General features: G+C 42.1%; 1 protein-coding gene across 1 annotated transcript in view; it reads right to left on the minus strand.

Annotated features, from left to right (window-relative positions):
- The window catches only part of SLC18A1 (solute carrier family 18 member A1), a 64850-nt gene extending 41480 nt beyond the window's left edge, over positions 1–23370 (minus strand). The window contains exons 1-4 of the mRNA XM_077262131.1: positions 23265–23370; positions 2351–2482; positions 773–1085; positions 611–669 (exon numbers count right to left, since the gene is read on the minus strand). Of these exons, the coding sequence (XP_077118246.1) occupies positions 611–669; positions 773–1085; positions 2351–2482; positions 23265–23277 (517 nt within the window). The 5' untranslated portion in view covers positions 23278–23370. The remainder of the gene's footprint in view (positions 1–610; positions 670–772; positions 1086–2350; positions 2483–23264) is intronic.
- Between the last annotated feature and the right edge of the window lie 505 nt (positions 23371–23875).

The following is a 23875-nucleotide window of genomic DNA, read 5'->3' on the forward strand; positions in this document are numbered from 1 at the left end:
TTCAACTCATTTGGAATTGGTAGAATGAATGGTGCCATTCAAAAGTACAACTTGTCCCACAAAAAAACAAGTCCTCATACATATACGGCCATATCGACTGCAAAATAATAAAGTTATGTCTCTTGAAAGACGGGGAGAAAAAAATGAAAGGAAAAAAACTGAAAGCGGCCATGTGTGAAGGGGTTACACAATTTGTTTTTATGAGATAAATCAGCTTTCCCATTTAACACAATGCAGCAGAATGTAACAGCTGCAGACTTATGCTGAGAAGGGACTATCTTGAGTGGACAACAGATGGTGCAGTGTTAATTGTTAATGTTTGGTAATACTATATTACGTGACCTCTTCAGTTTGTTTTCCTGTAATCTTTTATGATGTGATGATGTAGATAATGATTATTGTATGTCCCAATATAAACAGTTTCTTCTCTAACAATGTCTGACTGCTGAATAATTCTGCTGAAAGCTAAAATCTGCAGCTTGGATTTGTTCTCTGTTCGGGCTAACATATGTGAAAAGTCTCACAAGTTATTTCTTTCATTATCTTTAGGATTCATAACATTTCTATTTTTGAGGGTTGTGGACACGTAATAATAAAATGCATAACTCACTTAAAGTAGACAGGAACAGGATGACGAACCCACAGAACATTGGAATATCATATCCGACCCTAAGAGAGGAAAATAAGCATCAGGTCCAGAAATGGCCATGGCTAATCATCTTCCTGAAGGTCCATCTTGCATAACGCCCGTGGGCCCATTAACATATTGTACCTGCTGGTAATGATTCCAACTATAGGGTTGAATAGAAGTTGTACAATTGCTTTTGATGCAAACAGAAGACCGACTTGGACATTTTCTTCTTGTAGGACGTTCGCCTCCACGTTGCAGCTGCCATTTTTCGGGACTTCCTGGGCCTTGTTCGCTATGACTTGTTTATTTGAATCAATAATTGAGAATGTAGAGTTGTCATATAAAGAGTAAATGGTGAACGAAGAGTTGGAAGCAGAAGGTGAAGATGTTTGGACCACAGATGTGTTTTCGTTCTTGTGTTCTTTCTCATAAAGGAAACTGGGAATGATAGGAACTAAACAGGGAGGATTCAGTATTAGATAAAAAAATATATATGAATGGTGGCCAATATTAAGTTGAAGAAACGTTTGGCTACACCCCAGTAGAGTATCTCAAAAGTCAATATAACATCTATGAATACCGACCCTACCCTTAGCCACAGCAGGTGTCAACAGAGACTCAACTGAAAGGTCCTGTGTCCCAATGCAAAATCTGTAACAGGGCAACATTTACAGTACCATGGGCCACTTATAATACCGGTATCTTATTACAGGTCACAGATCCTTTAGGCCTCCCCATGATCTGGGTGTAATTGCTACTTTTGCACTCCCAGTTGGGTACCAGCCCTTGACAATACAATACACAAGCCTGCCAAATTTTGTAAATGGTTTTGTGGGAGTCTTCAGAGTGATGGGTTTTTTTTTCATTTCCATGTCTGTTTATGAAGGCCACCCCCCAACCACACTCTATTTCCAACCCCCTGAGTATGCATCTAGAAGTTGAGCTCAGAGTAAGACCTCCTTCACACGTCCTGGTGATTCCTGTGCAGGAAAAAACAGTACAGGTGAGAAGCACAGGATCATCCGACACAGCCAGACACCCCATATAGAAGGGAGAGGTAGGTTATTACCATCACTGCCTTCCTGATCACTATATACACAACCTTGAATCACTGACAGTGCTTTCTTCTCCGGACCCAGTAATTTTTTGATTGCCTGATTTAGGGAGGGAGCAGGAGCTACTCGGTCCTAGGAGATCCAGGCAGTAGTGCTATACAGTCAGAAGGCTGAATTTTTTCTGTAACTAGGACTAATATACCAGCCCTAGTTACAGGGGAAATCAGACAAGCAAGGTGCACTGGTTCCTGCAGCTCCAATTGGTCACTTTTCATTGAATATGAATTGCCCTGTCATTTTTTTTAACATGGTCATTAGCTGGCATCCATCCTTCTACCCAATCAAGAGTATACGACATGACATTACTGACATCATCATATTTTGTATTTGGTCGAACAATGCTTTCAATTCCTACAGTAAGACTACCCTTTATTTTATGCTCTGGGACACTAACTTATTGGGAGAATGGGCATCCGATGACCCCTATTTGCCTTTTTTTCTGGCTTCCACATTCTCCATAAACTTCAGTGGAGAGATGGATATGTCTTAAATACTCTAAGACACATAAATTGCAGACGTGATAAATGTTATTGGACTGATAACCCCTTTAAGATGGGAATTGCCCATTAATAAACATGTGGAACATCTCTAGGGACAGACATACCAACCACTGTGAAAAGCATATTATCCAGAAGGAGAGCTACAAAAACCACTGCAAGGGTGACCTGTCTGGAGCCTCTCTTCTCATTCAGCCACCTGCATAGGCCGCAATCCATCATGGCACCACAGGGACCACCTTTCAAAAAGAGAAGAACAAAAATTAATTCTTAATTAGAAGGTCGATGTTGGTCACATTTATATTTTAAAGGGGTTGCCCCCTGATAACTTTTTATAGTCTATAGGCTAATTAATGTGCAAAACAAGAATCTAATCTTTTCTTTCCCTCCCCAAGTCCAGCAATTCCTCTCCGCTGCTGCTCCAGTGTTTGTTTATTAACTGCAGCTTTGACTTTACGTGAAGGGCACTGCAGACAATCACTGAGCTCAGAAGCTCAGCAGGGTTGCAAAGCTCAGTAATTGATTGCACTGCTGTCATTGGGACGTTACCGCTGCAGCTAATCAACAAAGACTAGACCAGCAGCAGAGAGGCATCATTGGAACCGGGAAGGGTAACAAAAAATGCTCAGCTTCTTATTTTATGCATCATTGTTGAAATTTCTATAACACCCGGCAAAGTAATTAAAGGTCACTTGAGGCTTTGTTCCCATGTATAGTAACAAGTATTTTTTTGCGCAGAAAATATACAAAGTGGATGCAATTTCATGAATACTCGTGTCAATTGTGCATTTGAATGCATGTAAAGTAAGCTGCGGAGACACCATCACGTGTTTCTCAACGCAAGCAATGAATAGCCAGGCCTTTCTCCGGGAAGGAACAACCACGGGAAGGGCAGCATCCAATAAAGGAGAATATCCAATAAAGGAAGACCACCTATGCCAAGCATGGTATCCATCCACAAACAGCTGTTTCGGGGTTTTTGCCCCTCATCAGTGTGGAGTAGGAAACTCGCTATTAGGAGCAGTGCCTGGTGAAAGGCTATGAAGGAACAGATGAATGACCTCGGGGAGACCAAAACATCCAACACTGCGGAGACACCATCACGTGTTTCTCAACGCAGTGATCCAGAACACTGCCCCCATCCCTTATGGGAAATATGCAAACGCATGTAAAGTAAGCTGCGGAGACACCATCACGTGTTTCTCAACGCAAGCAATGAATAGCAATGTATAGAAAATATACAAAGTGGATGCAATTTCATGAATACTCGTGTCAATTGTGCATTTGAAGACACCGCTTAACTGCAATTTTTTTGTGCATTTTTTCTTTGCAGGGTTTATGAGACGCTTGAAAAAATGGCTATCAAAACACAATTGCATTTTTTTATTTCTGCACTAAAAACATGCATAAAAAACACAGCATCAAACCTACACGAAACACACATCTTAAAGGGGACAGAAGAAAAGAAAACGCAAAATACTTATCAGAGTGTTATTATTTTCAGGCAAACACCTGCAGTAAAAACTCAGAACTTCTTCAGGTGGAAACATGGCATAAAATTAAATTGAAAAATAAAAAAAGGATTTTTAGGGGTATTTTTTAAATAAATCATCGGTAAAATATCCATATCCAACGTTTATGAAAACTACCTTTTCAACCAATGTTTTTATTATTATTACTGCAATAGATTCTACAATGAAAAAAGAAGCTATTTTACACATTTCCATCTACTTTGTGTCTACAATCCTAACATTGAATAAAAATAAAAAGCTAAAAAATCATTTATAAAATGTTTTATTCTAAAAAATAAATATACAGCATCATCAGGAATGTGAGTGTTGTCACCGGGCCGTGTCTACTGGATTTGTCCTTTCGTCATCACAGCTATATGAGGGCTGATTTTTGTAGCATGTTATTCTGGCACCATTTCGGGGTTCATATCATATAATGAAATCTTTTTTTTATAATTTTTTGGGGGATAGAAATGTAAAAAATAAAAAAGCCACCGAAAATCCACTTATGTTCTATTTAGTTTCACATCATTCACATGTTAACTCTATTCTGGAGGTCAGTATGAAGATGAAGATGCTCCTTTGTAGGATGACATTTTATTATGGCACCATTTTGGGGGAACATATGATATAGGCAGTAGTGCTGCTACTGAGGGGAGGAGGCAGAAGGTGTGATCACACTGGACCCCCTGCTCACAGGGGCCCACCCGGAGCTTCAGCTACTCTAAACTGTATCGATGATCTCCTTGTACTACGGCTCAGCCTCAATGATCTGTAGAGCACAGGTCAATATAAGACTGTGGTCTACAGAAAAATATGGAGACGCATGGACGAGGCGAGGGAAAGGTGGTGGGGCGAAATGATGACGTCACCATGCTTGTACTCTGCTTGCCCTGGGGCATTGACAACACCTCGTTGCTCCGCCCGCCCCTGGTCCTATCAGCCGGCGGACTCCTCAAGATCCATACTTAGATGAATATGAGATATTTTTATTTTCATAGTGCTTGTGGGAGGACTACTGGGGGCCTTGCATACAGTGGGAGGACTGGAATACTGGGGGCCTTGCAAACACTGGGGGGACTACTGGAATACTGGGTGCCATGCATACAGTGTGGGGAGCTACTGGTTGCATGCATACAATGTAGGAGGGCTACTAGGGGGCCATGCAAACAATGTGGGGGGACTTTTGAGTGCCATGTATGCTGAGGGGGAGGATACTGTGGGCCCTGAATATAGTGTGGGGGGCTACTAGGGGCCATACATACAGTGTGGGAGACTACTGAGGGCCATCCATATAGTGTGGGGGGATGAATGGGGGGGACTGCATTCAGTGTGGAGAGGCTACTGAGTGCCATGCATACAGTGTGGAGGGACTAGTGTGGGGCCAAGCATACAATGTGGTGGGTTACTGGGGGGCTCTGTATACTGTGAGGGACAACTGGAATACCGAGGGCCCTGCATACAGTGGAGGGCTATTGGAATACTGGGGGCCCTGCCCAGTGTGGGGGGGCTACTGGAATACTGGGGGCCTTGCATACAGTGATGGGTCTACAGAAATACTGAGGACCATGCATACAGTGTAGGAGGGCAACTGTGTGCCATGTATACAGTGTGGAGGAAGCTACTGGGGGCCCTTTAATATAGTGTGTGCTGGGGGAGGCTACCTACTGAAATCCCTGAGGCCATGCATACAGTGTGGAGGGGCTATTGTGGGGCCATGCATACATTGTGGGTGAGCTACTAGGGGTGCGCATGCAGTGTGGGAGACTACTGGGGGCATCTATAGAGTGTGGGGGGACTACTGGGGGCCCAGCATACACTGTGCGGGGTGATACTGGGGGCCATGCAAAGCAGGATTTAGTGAATCCTGCTTTGAGCAGGGGGTTGGACCAGATGACCCAGGAGGTCCCTTCCTACTCTAACATTCTATGATTCTATGCATACAGTTTGGGTGTATACTGTAATACTCGGGGCCATGCATACAGTGGGGGTGTCTGGGGGCCATCTTACTGTATGGGGGGACTACTGGAAGGCATTATATAATTGGGGGACTACTGAGGGCCATCATACAGTGTGGGGGGCTACTCATGTCATACATCATACAGTTGGGAGGCTGTCATACAGAGTGGGAGTGCTAAGTTTATAGTTTTGTTTCTTTTTTTCATACACTTTTGGTTAAATCGTTTATACATATATATATATGTCACATTATTTTGGGGAGCAAATTTTTTTAAATTATTATTTAACAAAAGAGCTTTTTTTGCTGGATGAGCTTCTATTTAATGATAATGTGTGCAAACTGTAAAGCGCTGCGGAATATGTTAGCGCTGTATAAAAATAAAGATTATTATTATTATTTTCTTTGGCATTGTTTGGGACATATAAGTCTTTCTGGGTTGGATAACTTCCCTTTTTTTCAGGAAGGTAGGATAAGTAATATCTATTCTTATAGAGCCTGTCCTTACACTTCTGGTGGTATTAATTATGTGTACGTTTTAAAAGTAAGCTGTCACTCACAAAAACCATGGTTAGTATTAATCAAGGCCTGGTTATGTGATTGCAGCCAGGTATGTTCCGGCGTTTCAGAGAAAACACAGTTTAAAAAAAAAAAATATTTATAATAGTTAAAATGAAAAAATATTAGTATGGTTTATTAGACTAACATCCTGCTCCTCCGTCAGAACCAATATAATGTTAAAGTGATCCTCCAGGTTCCCACTTTCTAGGTTTGTTTGCCTCAGTATATGTGAGACAAATACCTGATCACCTATTCCTAGTTTCATAGGGGAAGTTTTCTCGTTGGGAAAGAGTGACATGTCAAGTCTGGCATTCCAGTATGAGGAGACTTAAACGTCACGGACTCACGTATGCTCCTCTGGGAAATTACATATGCAAATTTTCTCTTCAGAGAGGACGAGGACTGGAACTGTAGTGCCACGTATTGGAAGTAGCAATCCTACAAGTCAATATCAACCCTTTAACGAGCCCTGAAATAGGATAAAAGTCAAATCAGAATCTCAGTTTTTCATAATACTGCAAGGCTCGTTAAAGGGTCGATAAAGATTTGTAGGATGGCTATTTCCAATAGGTGGCGCTAGAGTTCAAGTCGTCTTTGTCTCTGAAAAAACAATTTCCATATTATTTTTCTAGTTTAGAATTACTGTACCAATGCTAGAAAACTGTAAGCCAAAAAGTAAAGTCAATATAAATGAGAGCAAAAAGAGCAAGGCTAAAATATCATATGTGTTACTCCATAATAATCAGAAATGAAACAAATGCATATAAACAAAAAGTATTTTTTATTGAGGTATACAGCTATACAATAGAAATTAAAAGATAATAATTAAAATCAAGAAGCAATGAAAGCAAGGGGAGGCCCATGAGAGACACAAAATGATGAAGAGAAAACAATGTAAGAGGTAGCAAAAAACTAACAAGGAATGATGATACTGTATGTACAGTATATGCAAAAGGTTAATATCAATGCAATTCTATCGTTAGATCTCTAGAAATTTGGTGCAATGCACGGACTTTCTGCTCCGGTTGTATTATTCAAGAAGGGGGGCAGGACTACCATAGGAGGGGCCAGCCGGAACCAATCATAAGACAGGAGGCGTGTCTCAGTCTCCCATGGACTCCCCGTAGACATTGCATCTAAGTTGCAGTCACAGATTACACCTCTGTAAAAGTGGGGAAGAGCTAAAAACAGCCATTCAGCAAGAGCTGGAGGAAATAAGGCAGGTGATCACACTCTGTAGGTAAATCGAGTCTTTATGCGTGATTACTTTCGTCTCAAGGGCGAAGACTCCAACAATTATCTATCCAGTGCTTAGTTTTCTAGATCTCTCTGTGTGTGAGACAATCTCTTTCAATGGCTTTTTTTTACAGGATGATTTACTGTTCATCAGGGAAAATATAATGTATTGAAATCTATTTGTCTGGGGTGGTGGTGGGGGTAATGTTTTTTTTGGGGGGGGGATTGGGATAAAAAAAAAACCTGTTTTTTTAGGATTTGTTTTTACATTCACATTGCATCTTTTTTTTTGGAGGTTCATATAATGGCGAAGATAATAAATTATAGTATAGCTATTTAGCTTCTATTTACTGTACAACCTTTTCAGTATAAATATATGCTTTTTTGTGCACACTCTTTGAGGCAAATTAATGTTTATATGTAATCTACCAAAAAGACACAGCTGTTAATCAAGGTGTTGTCTAATCCTCTATCTTCAGAAGCCGTCCTGGAAATCAGCTCGCCGTGCACCGTATTCCTGATCGGCCTCTGCTGTGCTTGTATTATACATAGCAATCGCTCAGATTGGGCGGAGCTGCAGGGGGAGGGGTCGGTAGCCTGAACCAATCATGAGACAGGAGGCGTGTCTCAGACTACTACAGACTCCCTGTAGACATTGTGGCTAAATTGTTGCCACAAATTAGAGCTCTGCCCAAGTGGTAATGAGCTAAAACCAGCGATAAAAGCAAAAAATAGCAGGCGATCACACACTGACCAATTACTACAAATGCTCAACTAGATCTCAAATGTGAGGACCCAACAAGCATCTCTCCAAATCTCGCCTTTTATAGGTCTCTTGATGACTAATATTTTTTAATGGCACCATATTGAAGCACATAAAATTTATTGTAATCTTTTTATAATTTTTTTCTTTGGATAGGAATGATAGAAAAAAATCCAGTACTTTTTAAAGATTTGCCTTTAGGACATTCACATGTTAAATTTATACTGAGTACCAGGAGAATGATAATAAAATAATGGGTATATTTATTTAGTTCTAAAGATGAGCATATCTTTTAAAATTCAAATCCACTAGCATCACCGAATTTTCGACACAAATTTGATTTTGGGCAAATAATTCTGCCTCAAAACTCAATGATATAAAGCCTCTAATTAATCAAAGAAGATGTGTATAACATTTTGAGGTCTCCTTGCACTTTATCAAGCTCTTTAGCACAAACACATCCTCGGAAACTCAAATCTCTGACTCCGACTCCTCAATTGCCTTGGCTCCCAGTCCAAATCCCGACTCTACAACTCTGACTCCACAGCACTGGTCACTACTGAGCATGTACATAAAGTGCAGCACAGATTCATCTCAGCTCCGACCCCACAGCACCGGTCACTACTGAGCATGTACATAAAGTGCAGCACAGATTCATCTCAGCTCTGACCCCACAGCACCGGTCACTACTGAGCATGTACATAAAGTGCAGCACAGATTCATCTCAGCTCTGACCCCACAGCACCGGTCACTACTGAGCATGTACATAAAGTGCAGCACAGATTCATCTCAGCTCCGACCCCACAGCACTGGTCACTACTGGGCATGTACATAAAGTGCAGCACAGATTCATCTCAGCTCCGACCCCACAGCACTGGTCACTACTGAGCATGTACAGTGGGGCAAAAAAGTATTTAGTCATTCAGCAATAGTGCAAGTTCCACCACTTAAAAAGATGAGAGGCGTCTGTAATTTACATCATAGGTAGACCTCAACTATGGGAGACAAACTGAGGAAAAAAAATCCAGAAAATCACATTGTCTGTTTTTTTATCATTTTATTTGCATATTATGGTGGAAAATAAGTATTTGGTCAGAAACAAACAATCAAGATTTCTGGCTCTCACAGACCTGTAACTTCTTCTTTAAGAGTCTCCTCTTTCCTCCACTCATTACCTGTAGTAATGGCACCTGTTTAAACTTGTTATCAGTATAAAAAGACACCTGTGCACACCCTCAAACAGTCTGACTCCAAACTCCACTATGGTGAAGACCAAAGAGCTGTCAAAGGACACCAGAAACAAAATTGTAGCCCTGCACCAGGCTGGGAAGACTGAATCTGCAATAGCCAACCAGCTTGGAGTGAAGAAATCAACAGTGGGAGCAATAATTAGAAAATGGAAGACATTCAAGACCACTGATAATCTCCCTCGATCTGGGGCTCCACGCAAAATCCCACCCCGTGGGGTCAGAATGATCACAAGAACGGTGAGCAAAAATCCCAGAACCACGCGGGGGGACCTAGTGAATGAACTGCAGAGAGCTGGGACCAATGTAACAAGGCCTACCATAAGTAACACACTACGCCACCATGGACTCAGATCTTGCAGTGCCAGACGTGTCCCACTGCTTAAGCCAGTACATGTCCGGGCCCGTCTGAAGTTTGCTAGAGAGCATTTGGATGATCCAGAGGAGTTTTGGGAGAATGTCCTATGGTCTGATGAAACCAAACTGGAACTGTTTGGTAGAAACACAACTTGTCGTGTTTGGAGGAAAAAGAATACTGAGTTGCATCCATCCAACACCATACCTACTGTAAAGCATGGTGGTGCAAACATCATGCTTTGGGGCTGTTTCTCTGCAAAGGGGCCAGGACGACTGATCCGGGTACATGAAAGAATGAATGGGGCCATGTATCGTGAGATTTTGAGTGCAAACCTCCTTCCATCAGCAAGGGCATTGAAGATGAAACGTGGCTGGGTCTTTCAACATGACAATGATCCAAAGCACACCGCCAGGGCAACGAAGGAGTGGCTTCGTAAGAAGCATTTCAAGGTCCTGGAGTGGCCCGTCCAGTCTCCAGATCTCAACCCTATAGAAAACCTTTGGAGGGAGTTGAAAGTCCGTGTTGCCAAGCGAAAAGCCAAAAACATCACTACTCTAGAGGAGATCTGCATGGAGGAATGGGCCAACATACCAACAACAGTGTGTGGCAACCTTGTGAAGACTTACAGAAAACGTTTGACCTCTGTCATTGCCAACAAAGGATATATTACAAAGTATTGAGATTAAATTTTGTTTCTGACCAAATACTTATTTTCCACCATAATATGCAAATAAAATGATAAAAAAACAGACAATGTGATTTTCTGGAATTTTTTTTCTCAGTTTGTCTCCCATAGTTGAGGTCTACCTATGATGTAAATTACAGACGCCTCTCATCTTTTTAAGTGGTGGAACTTGCACTATTGCTGAATGACTAAATACTTTTTTGCCCCACTGTACATAAAGTGCAGCACAGATTCATCTCAGCTCCGACCCCACAGCACTGGTCACTACTGAGCATGTACATAAAGTGCAGCACAGATTCATCTCAACTAAAAGCCCAGATCCTTACTGTAGATCAGGAACAGAACAGACATTTATAGGATATTTCATAGCGTTCCCAAATTCTTATGAAAACATTTACAGCACTGCACTGAACCCAATTTATTATATATTTTAGGAGTCTGAGTAGGTCCATTTTATACTGACTCCACCAACATGGACACAGACTCCGACTCCACAGCCTTGGTTTATACGCATGCTGTTCAAACAAAAGAAGATGTGGCTGTCTCACACAGGTGGTGCAAAAATTATATGTCTGGGAAGTGTCAAGAGCTTTGTTCTTTGCTAAATGAAGAAGCAATAGCTTTGCCCAATGGGTTTAAAAATACCAGTAAATTGAAAGTTGGCAGTGATCCATGCCTAATTAATTTTTTACAAATTTCCACTCTTGCAATGTGTAATGCTGGTGGGTGTGGACCCACTGCACCACGTGCTGGGCTTACACTGGAGGAGCGTGACTAAGTGTCTATCTGGTCTTCACTAGGGCTTCTAATGGTGAGGATAGGCTGGACTGTTGGCAGACACCAGGCATGGGTTTGAGGCACGAGTACGAGGTACAGGAGGGTGAGACAGAACCATGGTGAGACGGTCCGAAGTCGGGATAGGCAGCACGAGTTCATAAAACAAAGCTGGAGTCAGGAATAATGAAGTGAAACTGAGTGGGTAAACAGGCTGGGTCAATAAGAGGAGACAGAATACCGCAGTCCCTCTCTCTCTGGATTGCTGCAGCACTTCCGACCACTCTCTTTCTCTGGTGTGGCCTCTTTGCAGCAGATAGGGTCTGCCACAGTGCCGGTACTCAGTGGGGGAACGGGAAGCAGAGCGCACCACTCACCACTCTGCGTGCTACCCTGGGTTGGCGCCCAACCCCTCTGCTGCGTGCACTTTCCCCTTTTATATCCCCGCCCCCCTCAGTCAGGAGGAAGGTCCGCCTCACTCCAGCTTTCGCCAAGCAACAGAGGAAGGTCCGCCTCACTAAAGCTTCCCTCGGGAACAGAGTATGCAGCCTTTTCAGTTCCGGACCCAGCACGCAGGTACCCACAGTTCTGTCGTCCCCCTTACATATATACATCACATAGGAGACACTAAGCTGGTGAATACATCACAAAGGATACACTGAGGCTGCTGTATACATCACATAGGGGACGCAAAGCCCCCAATGTATAGATCATATAGGAGACACAGACTGAGGTATATATATCACATAGGACACACTAAGACTATTGTAAACTTCACATAGAAGACACTGAGAAAGTCAGCATAGAGTGTCGGACTGGGGTTACAAGGGCCCACCAATAACATTGACTTTGGGGGGGCCCACTTTTCACCTGCATGCAAATATTATACTACCTTTGTTCACAAATGTACCTATATCTCTACATAACAATAAACTGGGTAGCGTGGTTAATGAATGATGAGATGCTGCTTTTTTCTGTACAGAGTGAATCAAATGAATTATGCCAAGTACTGCCCATACAGTGAGGTTGGGGGCCCAGATCTACACAAGGGCCCACCGGGGGATTCCCCTGTTACCCTGTGGGCCAGTCCGAGTCTGTTTGTTACACATGGAGGAAAGACAATTAATTATGGCAGATAAATAGGAAAGGGTTCTTTACAGTAAGAGCAATCAGACTGGAATGCCGACCACAAGCGCTAGTAATGGCAATTACTATAACAACATTTAAAAAAGGTCTGAATGCTTTTTTAACAAAACATGACATTGTGAGTTATAAATAATCTAGCAATATAAAATATATAACTTTGAAGATAGGTTGAACTTGATGGTCCTAGGTCTTTTTTCAACCTATGAAATTATGTGAACTGTACATTAGGAAAATGCTTGAAATGTAATTCCCTATAATATTATTTTACAAGTAATTTCCCCTAATTTTTTTTCTGTGTAAAGTGCTAGCTATAAATCCAATCTCTGGATTTAAAAAGTGTAAAACCCTCCTGAAACACTTGCATGTTTAATCTGTATTTCTTATGGTGCCTAAGGGAAGCCATAATGATAGGCGCCTGCTTGGTAACAAGTGCAGTTATTTGCCTCTATAATGAAGTGAGTTACCAATGATAAAAGGGTTAATACTTGGGTCCTGCATCAGTAATAGCCCCTGCAGTAACCATGACAACTGTTATGAGGTCATAAACAAGTGTGATAAAGAAGATTCCATAATAGAAGGTTGCGCTGCCACGATCAGCGCCATTACTGATGCGCCTGAGGACGTTGAGCTTGACCACCCCACGTAATGTGCCGACCTTGGTGAAATTTGGAGGTTCTAGCAGGGAAAGGGGTTGTCTGCTTTAGACACCCCCAGGGCATGGGAAGATAACTGAAAGGGGTCCCCAGCACATGATCCCCTTCTGTTACCCTCTTCAAAGAGCTGCTCTCCTTTGGGAGTTCATGGAAGCACCTATGACTTTAATGGGTGATAAATTGGGATGGGGGATTTCTCCTGTTAGGGGTTATCCATTATGAACAATCCCTGCAACCAAAAGTCTAAATTTATGAGAGGTGGACCTGAATCTGTAAGGAAGAAATGGTTCATCCATCTGGGCAATCAGATCAACTAAATTGGGTCTAGCAACCAATGTGTGGTGACCGATATCGCAGCCAGATCTCTCCCACATCCGGTTTATCACATTTATTGTCTATATTTGTTATGTCGTTCTCTGTAAATCTGGTAAAATGTACAAATGTTAAAACTTGTTACATCTGTTATATATCGGCACTAACTCTCTAAGCCCAAGGGAAGGGCGATCCTCCAGCCATGGTTTCCTAGAGGTTTCCACCATGGGGTTTTTCCTCTCCTGAGTGCTGGAGGGTGACTCTTCGTGAGTCGGGGGTTGTGCCATTTTTGGTGTCCTGTGAATGTAAATAAAATTGAGAACGTTTGACACCTAATTTCAATGCTTCGTGTATTTATTTTGTGTGCGTCTGTGTGATTCATTTTGTTTGGGAGTCGGGGTCCATCACATGTCACTGTGTCATAGGGCCGGACATCTGCCGGCCACAGTTTTGCCCCAGGTGTTGCTCCTGCTCTGCTGAATATCATGGAGCAGAGAAGACAAGCAAGGGTGCACTCATCATTGGAATAAGGAATTCTATTACAGCAAGATTACAAGCAGCTTCCTCGCCTCATTCACACAATGAGTATTTTGGCCAGTATTTTACATCAGTATATGTCAGCTAAAAAAACAGGAGCAAACACTGAGAAAAATAATAACTGAATGACTTTCACCTCTTCTGTGTTTTGGATCCACTCCTGGAGCCTGTTAACAAATACTGATGGAAAATATCGCCATGTAAAAGTGCTGTAAATCCTTACTGACTTCATCATTACATCGATGACAGCGCTCCAGTCAGTAACTTAGCTCAGTGACTCTGCTTGAGATGACATCATAAGCTGCTGAGCTCACGAATTGTCTGCAGCGCCGTCGATGTGAAGTGTCAGCGCTGCAGACAATAACAGATACCATGGGTGGCACCAGAGATTCAGCCCTGGAGCAGGGGAGAGTGTGTAAAGTACAGGGGACAGAGATTTCACCTTCTGAATACCCTTCATAAAAACCGATGCATTTCGAACCAGGACTAAGAACATTGTAACAATTGAAACATGCTGGATTTTATAGAAAGTGTTCACATCAACCTTTTGCAAAGTTTGTATATTTTTTCACTTTTTAATGTATTAATTTAAAAAATTATATTCTGGAAGCTGGATCCTTTACCGTTCTTGGACTCGTTTACTTTTTTTTAATACTACAAAAATTATGGTGTGCTGAATTTTTGAAATCTTGCAAATTATATGTGTTTTATTTGCGGGATTTGCCCATACACTTTAATGAGATGCCGAATATTCGCATATAAAAAATTCATATGGGTTTTCATTACATTTCAGCGGCAAAAAAATGGATGTAATCTACATGCACACATAACATTATCAATAAAGCATTATCAAAGCTCACAGCAAACAGGAAGTTTACAATACAAAGTAATTTTAATAAAAAAATTATATTCAAAAAGAAGCAAAAAAACTGAAAACAAAATGCAAAAAAAACATGTAAAAACAGTGAAAAGGCAACGAAGAAACACAAATAACCTAATCTGGCAAGTTGAAAAATGAAATTTTGCCAGAAATCTACAGCGTCAAAATCACACCAAATACTCATGGTAGAAACATAGCCTTAGAGGGTAATTTCACTGATTGTGAGACGGGAGATGAGAGACAAGTCTGCTGCCAGTGGGAGAGAATTTGTGGTCTAAATTATGAGATTGTCCAGCTAAGAAAAAAGTGCACAAAAACCCCAAAACAAAACATTCTGATATGGTATTTTGAAGAATATTATGGAATATAGGGGTGTCCTTTGTCCGTGATCTTCATGGTCAGTGTGGCTACAGAGAACATGTCTCGCTCTTGCCTCCGGACGGCTGTTATACCCTGCAGTAACTGACAATCCACGGATATGAATAAGCGCTGTATTGTGAGCGGCAGCCAGGGCCGCAGTCATGGCCCACATAGGTGTCTGCTTTAGGGTGCCCTGACCACCCACATCACATATGTACAGTCCCACTGTCTCACTTGCCTGGTTCTCAGAGGCCTCCCTTAGACCCACGGACACTTCTTCACATAAAGAGACAAAGTCCAATTCCAACTTAAAACATAGAGCTTTGCTTGTTTCCAATCGCAGCATTTCCACATCAGTTACAGCATCACCACAGAGTTCTGCACAGTTCACATCCTAGGCTTTCCCTGTGCTCTTCCATATGTCCTTTAGGTTGTACCCGGTTTGTCCCGTCTCAACCAGTACTACAGCATGTTCAGCTTCGCTACGTTCAGGAATTCCCTTGTCCGTTTTGCCCCAGACATAAGGGCATCTGCCCAAGTAGAAAGCTGCCACATTTTGAAGCGACCTGCGTTTCTGTTCTGCGGTGACTTCTGCTATCACCTCTGCTCTCACTTCTGCTGTTCTGGATGACTGAACTTCACCCTTAGGCTACTTTCACACATCAGGTTTTTGCCGTCAGGCTAAATCCAGCTAATTTTCAAAAAACTGGATCAGGCGAATGTTGCCGCCGGATCAGGTTTTTTTTCCCATAGACTTGTATTAGTGCCGGATTGCATCGGATGACATTGCGTTTCGTCCGGTTTTCGCTGGATCCGGCAAATCTGCCGCTTCGGATTTCTTGAAAAAACGCCCATTGCAACGTTTTTTGTCGCCGGCGAAAAAGCCTGAAGCTTATGGGAGCCGGAAGGTGCCGGATCCGGAAAAAGGCGGATCCGGCTGCCTGATCCGGTTTTTTAAACTGAGCATGCTCCAAATTTTTTTTTATCCAATACTCTAGATAGGCTAGCTGGATCCGTCAAAAAAACGGATCCATCGCATCAGTTTTTCAAAATCTGAGCCGGATCCAGTTTTTCCAACATTCGCCGGATTTAGCCTGACACTGAAAACCTGATGTGTGAAAGTAGCCTTATTGTTACCTTACGTTACACAGGCCCAGCTGACCTGCCTGGGCTCCCTAGCCTGACTGACCCAAAACCAGGAAATCCTCCTGTCTTACCCACAGTTGGCCCCTCCTAAGTTAACTGTTACTGTTCCTGAGTTCCTGTCTCTAATCTCAGTGTGCTATAATCCCCTCCTCTAGTAGCTAACCCAGACTCTAAGAGCTGTCTAAAATGTACAGAAACTGGCCAATACATCATCACCATTTTTTTTCTACCAAAATTTTGAAAATTTAAGAGAAGCGACAGTTTAATAAAGAGAAACAAGTCTCCTTTAGGAGCCTCTAAAAGCCAGCAATGGTCCTTGTCCAGCACCAGACAATGTAAAGTGCTAACGAATATATGTCCTATCTAACTAACAATTTGTGAACAGACATATATGCTGAAAAGGGACAACTGAACACTGGACTGGACGTGGTTGCTGACTGTTGTATTTGTGTAACTGCAGGACTTGGGCAAGAGGCCTCAGCGTCTCCTTCCTGGACAGCAATTGGGAAGGATGTAACAGAGGGGAATTGAATTACTCCATGCATTTAAGTCAGGTACATAAAGCACCCATCCGGAGTTACATCACTGATGCAAGAAATGCAATTTGTAGAACAGTAACAGACTTACATAGTGTCCTGATGGCACCGAAAAATGCTATGTTGACAGCATGGAATCTCATTTATTCAGGAAACTTTTTTTTCCTCTTAATACAGTATATTGCAATCATCATATTGTATATCACTGTGTACTTACAATTGCTCATTCTGCTTTTCTACCCAGCTAATTCTTCTCTTTTCCATTAGCTCTATATCACGTGATGTAGAATTGTAGTTCTAATGATGACTCATGCAGGGAAGAGAGGCTTCCTGTTTCTACATAGAGCTTAGAAGGATTCAGCTAGTCAGTTTTTACTCACGTGATGTCATAGACCTAATAGAAAAGAAAATAATTAACTGGGAAGAAGGGAAAAATGAAGGGCAGAAGGGAAAAATGAGCAATTGTAAGTACACAGTGCCGTATAATATGATGATTGCAATATATTAAGAGGAGTGCGTTTTAAAATTTCGTTTTCTTCAGTTGACACATTTTGTGATGCCGTCAGATATTACAGCTTTTCTTCTAGGGTTTATTTAGGTGTCTGGTTCCTGTAGGAAACTGCAATGAGAAATCATATCTATCCCCTTATATGGATACATTTTGGTCAATGACTTTTAAAAGATTTTTGTCATTTTTTTTGTCACAATGTACATTTTTACCATAAGTGTGTTTTTTGTTTGAAAGGATTGAAAAAGGTCAACATTTTCCAACTTCTACCTATTTGACAGTGAAAAGTGGACAACATTATGATGCCACACGGATAGCGTCAATTTATCTATAAAAAAGCTGTATACGTGAGCATGCCCACAGACTATAATGAGTCACTTGTACAAGCACTACAACCAGTGTCGGACTGGGGTGACAAGGGCCCACCAATAATATTGACTTTCGGGGGCCCACGTTTCACCTGCATGCAAATATTATACTACCTTCGTTCACAAATTTACCTATAGCTCTATACAATAATAAACTGGGTAGCGTGGTTAATTAATGATGAGATGCTGCTTTTTTCTGTACAGAGTGAATCAAGTGAATTATGCCAAGTACTGCCCATACAGTGGGGTTGGGGGCCCACATTGCACAGGGGTCCACCGGGGGATTCCCCTGTTACCCTGTGGGCCAGTCCTAGCCTGTCTATATACATTATATAGGAGACACAGAGACTGCTATATACATCAGATGGAAGACATTGGGAGTGGTGTATATACACATCACATAGGATACACTGGGACTGGTGTATGTACAGCACATTGAAGACACTGGGACCGGTGTATAAACACCACATACTGTAGGATACTCTAGGACTGGTGTATATACAACCGAGGGGAGCATAAATCAGATCCTGGCGGCGGCACATTTGAAGCCAAGTATATTTTTATAAACTTTAACTATCCTGTCAGAACCCAGGCTATGACAGCTCTTCCCAGCACTACTAGAGGGGATTTACAGGTCTCTCGTGTACATAAGGTGACATCTGTCAATCACCTACAGCGGGGTGGGAAGACCCGACCGGGGTTTATTTTATCTCACACACCAGAGAGTTGATAGGAAGATACCATCTGATTCACGCTGCCCACGGTTTGGTCAGATTACAGGTTTCTTTTAAGGTGTTGTTACTGCAGAATTCAATTTACAGAACACACTGACTATGCAGGTCCAGCACCTCGATATATCACTTAAATATTGGGATCATTATTCAGATGAAGACTATCGCTCCCATTTTCAATGTGCTTTAGCGACTCAGTACTGCACCACAATCAGATCAGGCCTTTTTCTATCCCTCGACTGTAAGACTCTAAAATTCCCCACTACTTGCCGATCCCTCATCTGACAGTTTCAAGGCATTTTATGGAAGCCTGGTTGGCGACTGACGTCATGAGACCACTCTTTGACTTTTGCAATCTCCAGCAGAGTGAGCAATGGTGCTGAGGATTCTTCTTTTACATCCACGTAGATTGAATTATGGGTTATTCAAATTTGTTCTAATTCACTATTAACCTTTTCAGCAATGGTGGACATACCATTAGGGCAAACGGGGCAGATGCACAGGGGCCCAATAGGTTAGGGGGCCCACTTCCATCTTAAAGGCAGTTTACATGTAAGAGAATGAATTAGTGAAAAATAATTTGGTGTTTTTACTATGAGCTTTGGGATAACAGGGACCCATTTGCAGTTCTCGCACAGGGACCCTCTACTGTCTGTGTCCATCCATGCTCTTCAGTATGCAGTATATGTTACTTCTGGGCACCTCTCCCTCACACAGGTGAATTCCCAAAACAGAGAAAGCTGTTATTAACCCATTATAAGCTGTAGTAAAACAAGCCTGGTCAGTGCAGCGGTATAAGGTCCATTTACACTGCACCATGATCATGAATGAGCTCTCCTAGGTCATTTCCCGAACATCCTGCAGTTTAAACAGGACGCCGATCACACAAGAAAGTAGCAAAATGCTTCTTTGTTGGTTGAAATGATCTTCTGGTTTGCACGAAAGATCACTGTTCTCGACAGCTGTGTAAGTAGGACCTGTGCTGCCGAGAACAATGGCTGCCTATGCGCACTGAATGATCTATTACTGATCAATGGGCATCTGAAACGAGATCAGCCTGAGTTAATGTGCTAATAAAACAAAATAGAAATACATGCAGCCGTACACTCCGGTCCCGAGTGCCGGGTATTGATGTGAGAGACTCGCGCGACTTTCTCGCATTGCACTCGCTAGTGTGACCCCGGCCTAAGCAGAGCACACTTATCAAATCAGCCTGTATGTAGGCATATTAGACATAAGATTGCTATATAACCAAAGTGAACAAAGCATTAAAGGAAAGTACAATTCTAAACAAATAGTAGTAGTAGTCAGATAAACAGCTGATAGGTAAGTCCTGCACGTTAGTTAAGCCCTTTGATGTACATATAAAATAAAAAAAGTAGCATTCATTACCAGAAAGGGAAAGTAGTAGTCCAGGCATCCACCTCACCCGACGCACGTTTTGCAATGAAATGCTCCGTCCACTGGTACAATTCCATTCATACTCATAGTTTCGTAGTTTTTAAGGTTGACAGTAGACTTAAATTGGTATTCCCATCTCCAAAATCCTATCCCAATCTTTAGTAGATATACTCTTAATAATATTAGAAATATTAGAAATGTAGTATAGTTTTTCTGATTTGATTTGTTTCTTTCCTCATGTGAAGGCGTTGCAGGACCTGGCAGTGACGTCATGCTCTCCCATTGCTTGCACTTTGAAGTCAACTGCCGGCTTCAGAAGAGGACGCCTCATCACCAGGGAGCAAAGGGAAGGTGAGTAGAATCTTTTTTTTTTCTATTCATTAAAAAACAGCAGCAGAATGGAGGAAATATATCAGGATGGTTGATATCTATGCCAGGATAAGAGACATAAATACAACGATGGGCGATGTATAGACCATGATGGGGCCAACAAGAAGGCAAAAACAGGAAAACAATAAAGAAAACAAAATGCTGCAACATAGTCTATACGTTTGCGGGGAGCTGCACTCTCTGCAGCACCACAGGTTCAGTCTTTCCTCCTCTGGACTCAAACCACTGGAGAATTCTTTCTCCAGACCGGCTGACCATAGACTGCCTCTGGAGCCAAGCTATTTAAGCCAAAGACCATGTGACTCCTCCCCCATGTGACTGAATGCAAAACTGTGACATCACACAGGTCCTGTCAGCACATGGCGGTGCCGATTCTGCAGGTGGAGATAAGGTGGACATCCGCCCACCCACTCTATGGATGTCCACATAAAAACCTACCCAATTATATAACATAGCTTAATCCTCACAACACCTAGTGTGCTGGAGGCTTCCACATTACTGACGCCACATCTCCCCTCCAGTACTTTACCAGTGACTTTGTCACAGTGTTTATAGAATTTAGAATGCTTCAAAGGGCCCATGCATCTGACCAATATGCGGGGGAGGGGGGCAAGTCCAAATTTTGACCAGGGACCCAAATGACCTGTGCAGGATAAGGCTCCCACTACACCTATACGAGCAGCAGTTCGCACAATAAGCTTGTTTCATTATGGACATACACAGGAAACGTCTTATTTCATTATCAGGCTAGCCAGTTCATTATTACAGTATTTAGATGAATGTTTACTTTTGTGAATGAGGGCAATGTAATTGTTGTGTGTAGCTGAACACTGGGCCCGCAGAGTGAATGTTGCTTGTGGGCCTTTGGCATCCTAGTCCAACACTGGCAAGAAATTATTCAGAATGAGGACTTCACAACTTCTCCATAGAGGATAAATGCTAAATTGCTCAAATCCTGGCATTATTGAATTACTTTTTTAGAATCCACCTAAACTGACATCTCAAGCAAGGAGTGCACTAATTAGAGAAGCCGCCAGGAGCCCATGGTCACTGTCTCACAGCTCAGGTGGGAAAATCTGTTCACAGGACAACTATTAGTCATATACTCCACAAATATGGACTTTATGAAAAAGTGGCAAGAAGAAAGCCATTTTTGAAAACCATAAGAAGCCCCGTTTACAGTTTGCAAAAAGCCATTTAGGGGACACAACTAGCATGTGGAAGAAGGTGATCTACTTAGATAAGTAGAACTTTTTGGGCTAAATACAAAACCCTATGTGTAGTGGAAAGCTAATATTGCATATCACCCAGAAAACACCATTCCTACTGTCAGACATGGTGGTGGCAGCATCACGCTGCTCTGATGCTTTTCTTCAGCAGGTACAGGAAAGCTGGTCAGAGTTGATGGAAAGATGGATGGAAATAAATACAGGGCAATCCTGGAGGGAGACCTGTTAGAGGCTGTAAAAGACTTGAGACTGGGGCGTAGGTTCTCCTTTCAGCAGGACAATGACCCTAAACATCCTGCCAGAGCTACAATGGATGGTTTAGATCAAAGCACATTCATGTGTGTGAACGGGCCAGTCACAGTCCAGACCTAAATGACATCGATAATCTGTGGAAAGACTTGAAAATCCCTGTTTACAGACGCCTCCATCCAATCTCACTGAGCGAGTGTGGAAAGAAGAAGGGGCAAATATCGGCCTGTAGATGTGCAGAACGTGTATTGACAGACCCCAGAAGACTCGCAGCAGTAATTACAGAGAAAGGTGGTCCTACAAAGTATTGACTCAGGGGGTCTGAATACAAATGCACGTCAGATTTATATATTTAAAACAATTAGAACATCATCTATCATTTCCTTTACACTTCACAAATACTTGCTACTATGTGTTGGTACAACACATAAAATCCCAATAAAATACATTTACGTTTGTGGGTGTAACGTGAAAAAAATGTGGAAAAATGTACAGGGTATGAATACTTTTTCAAGGCACTGTAAATGTTCAGGATTATATCAGTTTCATCTATTGCAAATGTTAATGTTACTTTTATAAAATCTTCAATACCAAAACAATTCCAAAAACAATTCAAAGGTTCCAAAATGTAGTCAGGTCTACAAGAAGCCTACGGTAGCCCTTCATTTTGGATTATCTTGTGCTGCAGATTAATATACATATTATTTCCAGTAGGAAGGGCAAGCAATTACATCGGGGACAGAGATAGGGGATAAGCAGTGACCGGATACCAATGGCGCCTCTTAGCCCCATGGACACAGTACTATCAGACTAATAAAATAAACCTTCCTGATGTTTGTTTCACCCTTTTGGCTATGGGCTGGAGAAGAGGATATACCCCTACTATCAGAACGGGGCCATGTCATCCCTTGTCTATAACCTTTAGGGATATAAACAGTTTTTAAAGATCCAAAACCTTTATTTTTTCCCCATTTAGAACATGATTTTTCCATCTCTTTTGCAAGCTTTTACATGGGACTGCAGCAGCCATTGCAATGTGCAAGTAATTGAATCCCCAAATATTTAAATGACAGCGTCATCCCTATAAATATAAAAAAGCATATGTAATACATAATAATATAAAGTTGTGCGCAGTCTATGATTAGCCTCCAAGTCACTGAAGGCAGATAATAAATATTTGCTAAATGGACCTAAAAGTTTATAAAGTGGTTATCACCTTTATGCAGATGTAGCAGAGCTGAGCTTTTTACAGAACACTCCTCTAAACAGTTAATGACAAATTCAGCTCTGCTACAGCATTTAGTCCATTATATCTACCCTTATAATTACTTTCATCAACTTTTCTTCCATTACAATGCATAATGGATAGAATGGATGAATTGCCCTATGTAGCCACCATCACCACCACTACTACCACCATCTTCCTATGGACCCTTCTATGCACTGATCGGAGAGCTGCAGAGCAGTAAGGATGCGATCTTACCTTCTGAACACATTCGGCGGTACTGTGGTATTGCTGGGGAGATGCTGGTCTGTCTCTTGTGTCAGTCCAGATCAAATACTCCATCCAATCGCCACTTTATTGTAACCCACCTTCCAGATTTCGCCCTGCAGCCAGCGTGTGCGTCATGGGAAGAGAGGGTTAATAAGGCACTGTCTAGCCTGCTCTCTGTCACTGTTTATCACCTCCATCTCAGAGAGAAAAAAGAGATAGTAGGATGTGAGTCACTGAACAGTGTTTGCTTTTCCCTATGATTCCCTGGGACAGGCTTACGTGCTCAGTTTTTTGTGCCTGAGAGTGACAAAAGAAAAGGAAATCTCCATATGGACAGATGTAAGTCACCTGGCATATATCATAGGAACATCGCTAGATATAGCCGGTAGGGAGCAATGAGGCAATGAGAGTGGGAGAAAGGATGTCCAAGCCGTGTTCATCTCCTATTCCGAGAAACTGGGATCAAAACCCTCAGACTAATCCTTGGGAGGCAAAAAAAAATCTGGAGATTCATATTGTTAAGGGGAAAAGACCAACTTGAGCCAATGTCCAAACCCTGTTCTTCTTCTGTCTTGATAAATGGTGAGGAAAACCTTGAG

The sequence above is a fragment of the Ranitomeya variabilis genome, chromosome 5 (genome assembly GCF_051348905.1).
Source record: "Ranitomeya variabilis isolate aRanVar5 chromosome 5, aRanVar5.hap1, whole genome shotgun sequence".
Lineage (NCBI taxonomy): Eukaryota > Metazoa > Chordata > Amphibia > Anura > Dendrobatidae > Ranitomeya > Ranitomeya variabilis.